Below are 3689 nucleotides of genomic sequence, written 5' to 3'. Positions count from 1 at the left end.
TCTCATTCCGATGGGGGCTTCCCTTGAGGGCTTCACTGTAGTGACAGTCCCACCAAGCTTGACTATGTGTTCTCAGAAAACGTGGAGGAGATAAGGCCAGTTACTCTCGAATTTGGGGGTGATTTCTTCACTTCAGCCTTTTGGGCTGCTAATTTTACCCCCAATTTAGGGAAGAGGAGACATCTGTGTCGGAGATGGCCAGGCTGTGAGGAATGCGCACTGCCTTTTCAAAGGCCCTTTCCGGTTCCGGCACCCACGTGGCGGATCACAACCACCTGCGACTCCAGGGAATCCGCCCGCACGTGCACGCACAAGGTGCACGTTAACTCAAGCAGGCGCACACGTGCGCACAGGTTTGCTATCTGGAGGGCGTGGCAACACTTAACCTGCACATCCCGTCTCCGCCATTGCTAAATCGGTACCAGGACCACGCGGCAAATCTGGGTGGAGCCCCGTCAGCAATGGACACGCCCCCGCCGCTGTAGTTGACGTCACGGGCGCTGGAAGATTGACGCTAGAGGCCCGTTGGGGAGGTAGCTCTATGGCTGCTGGGTGTCTGCTGCTCGCTGGAAAATGTAGTCCGCCCGATGTCGTGAAAAGGTGGGGTAGCAGCTTGCGGCAGCCACAGGATTTAGGGGTGGGAGATGGAGGGGCGCCGAGAAGGCTGGCTGCTTCCGCTTGAGTCCGCCCGACTTCGGCAGCCTGCCTGGCCTGGCTTGGAACCTGTGGTTCTGGCAAGCTGATCCGTGTTGTGTGGCGTCCTGGGCCACCCGCCTCCACCCGGTGCCCTTCAGGGACGTGCCTTGTACCTACCCCGCCGCCCTCCAGCGTGGTCCCGAGAGCCAGTGAAAGACTTGGAAACCCCGAGTGCATTGTAACTAAAGGTGGCTGCGTGATGTATATCAAGGCGCGGATGGATAATTCACCAGTATTTATAATGCCCGATATAGGTAGAGCCCATCATTTACAAAAATTGTAAATCGGCAATCCGTTTAAGCGCGATAGTGTAACACAAAATCTAGTTGTTAGATTATCTTTTGTTGTTCCTTAAAGACCCATTTTTTTTTAAAAAAAAGTCATAGTTGACTTGGTTGTTTTCTTCTTATTAAAGTATTTGGAGAGGGATGGGGGTGATAGCATGCTTGAGGAAGTCACAGGATTTTCTTTCAGTTGGTTCTTTCCTCCCATCATGTGGATACCACGAATCGAACTGAGGCAAGTTTCTTTATTCGCTGAGCCATCTATTTAGCCCAAGTATGTCTGAGCATGGAATAATAATGTTATTTATTGGAGAGAAAAATATATATACATAAATTTGATGACTGGAATGAAAACCTAGACATGACTGAATTTTGCCACTGGGAACTTGTAAATTCAAAGTGGAAAAACCCCTTACTGATTGTATAGATTTTTTTGTGGTGAATTTTGTAGTTGGATATAAAAAATTGACACTTTTCTCTTTTTAAGAACTTAGTTTATAGTCCCGTTATTCCACCGCTGTGAAATATGTTACTAGATTATATTTTCTTGTGAGAAATTAGCAGTTATATACGTGTTTGCTTTCTGGAAGAAAAGCAACTCTCAGACAAATTTTTAAAATTTTATCGTGTGTAGGAGTGTTTTACCTTATGTGTGTCGGTACACAGCTCTGTGGAGAGGTTTTTCTTTGGACCGCCAGCTCACAAAAAATGAAATGGAGACTTAATAATTAAGAAAGCTCAGCCTATAGCTTAAGCATATTCCTCACGAGCTCTTATAACTTAAATTAACCCATTTATATTAGGCTGTGTGCTATTGCATGGTGTTACCTCTCCCATCTTGCACCTCCTGTTTTCCCTGTGTCTCGTGGCTGCTCCTGTGTGCCTGGATTCTCTCCCTCTTCCTCTTTCTCCAGGAAATCCTACCTACACCTCCCGCCTAGCTATTGGCTATTCAGCTTTGTTTTTTTTTTTTTTTTTTACACCAACCACCGCAACACACCTTCACACAGTGTACAAGTGTCTCACAACACAGGTGGGCAGTAAACCTGCTGTCGGGATATCCTAAGATAGTGTGAGTCTGCAGATCCCAGTCAACCCTGCAGATTCATTTCATCAGTTGGTCCGCCTTCCCTGCAGAATCTCTGACAGAGACATAGCTTCCATCTGGGCACTTTTTCTCAGTTTGTTCTTTGGCCTTGCTGGGGACGGAACTCGGGGGGCACACTGGCAAGTGGTTTGTTACTGATGTAGATACCTGTTGGGACTAATGAGTCCTGGCCTTCAGCTGCTCTTCTCTCCTAGAACCTTCTAATTAAAGTTACTAGAAGCTGTGCCTAGCTTAGAGGATCAGAGGATGGGATTTTCAGCTGTTGGCCATTGACTGCAGTGTATTTAATCCTACATGGTGCTGTTAAAGAGGGGCTTTGGTATCAGTGTTTAAAGGTCTGCGTGTTGGTCTGTCTCTGTGTCTGTTCTCAACCTCCAGCCCCTTGCCCGGAGCTCGCGAACTGGGGTCTAGCACATGGAGCGCAGACTGGGGTGCGCGGCAGATACCCAGCCAATACAGTCATTTTTTACTCAGAGACGTGTTTCTTCTTTGCCTCCCTAAAACTCCCCTGACTTCTGACATTTCTCTCTGTGTAGATTTCTCGGCCACTGGTGTTTAGACAAACCTCAGTAAGATGACTCTTCAGGCGCTGGTGCACCGTGCGGCCTCCATGCACTTGAACAGAACAGCTGTGTGCTTTGACGAAGGCAGCAGCCGGCCCCCAGTGTGTCACACCTACAAGACAGTGCTGAGCGAGGCTTCCAAATTATGTGATTTCCTGCTGACACACTGTGACTTTGGAGGAATTCGGGAAATTGGTCTCTACTGCCAACCTGGGATAAGTGTACCCTCCTGGATTTTAGGGTAAAATTTCTAGGTTAAAGTGAGATGACTCTAAGTTAGTTTATAGCTTTAATACACAGCACACATTGTAAGCTACGTTTCTGTTTGCTGTTGGATTTTTTTTTGGCATTAGTTTATCAATTTTCTAAAGAAGTTAAAGTACACATTATGCTAATATTATTTTTAAGTAAATTATTTTAAGCATTTAATCATTTTAATCATTTAGTTTGTGCCTATTAAGGAGAGACTAAAAGGTTTTACTAATGGAATATTTAAATATCTGCAATAAAGACCACATTTGTCTGTCAAAAGAAAGCAGCTGAAGCATTATATAACCATTGTTAGCTCACAGGAAAGCACTGAGACACCACTGCAGGTCTTGTCAAGTCTTTGAAAATGTTGTATTTCTGTACCTTAAGTGTCGGGAGCTCTCAGATATCCACTGGGCTCAAGATAAAATAACTATTTACAACTGAGGCGTGACCCTAAAATTAGTGAAATTCGAATGGATATTAAAACAGGGACATCAAAGTGCTCACAGGAGAATTTTGTTTTGCTAACCTTGCCCTTGCCCTTCAGGATTCTTCAGGTCCCAGCGGCTTATGCACCTGTGGATCCAGACTCACCACCGTCATTATCAGCTTACTTTATGAAGAAATGTCATCTGAAGTATGTTCTCGTTGAAAAAAAGCAGGTTAACGTAAGTCTTGGTGTTTAAGTGTTTTGGAGGGGTGTGAAGTGGGAGGGAGAGAGGGGAAGAGAGAAAGGGAGAGAGGGAGGGAGGGAGGGAGGGAGAGAGAGAGAGAGAGAGAGAGAGA

At 45.8% G+C, this 3689-nt stretch overlaps 1 protein-coding gene across 3 annotated transcripts in view; it reads left to right on the top strand.

Moving 5' to 3' along the window:
• The first annotated feature begins 309 nt into the window (after positions 1-309).
• Aasdh (aminoadipate-semialdehyde dehydrogenase) overlaps positions 310-3689 on the top strand; it is a 26204-nt gene continuing 22824 nt past the window's right edge. Inside the window, exons 1-3 of one of the 3 annotated variants that reach the window (XM_026785317.1) lie at positions 310-600; positions 2625-2892; positions 3451-3571. In XM_026785317.1, coding sequence (XP_026641118.1) covers positions 2663-2892; positions 3451-3571 — 351 coding nt within the window. In that variant the 5' untranslated portion in view covers positions 310-600; positions 2625-2662. Of the gene's footprint in view, positions 601-629; positions 951-2624; positions 2893-3450; positions 3572-3689 lie in introns of those variants that run through there. The other 2 variants (XM_005359376.3, XM_026785316.1) reach the window with 2 other exon arrangements.

This window comes from Microtus ochrogaster, linkage group LG1, assembly GCF_000317375.1.
Source record: "Microtus ochrogaster isolate Prairie Vole_2 linkage group LG1, MicOch1.0, whole genome shotgun sequence".
NCBI lineage: Eukaryota > Metazoa > Chordata > Mammalia > Rodentia > Cricetidae > Microtus > Microtus ochrogaster.
The sequence above is the reverse complement of the archived record's forward strand: the minus strand, read 5'-3'. Positions and strand labels throughout refer to the sequence as shown.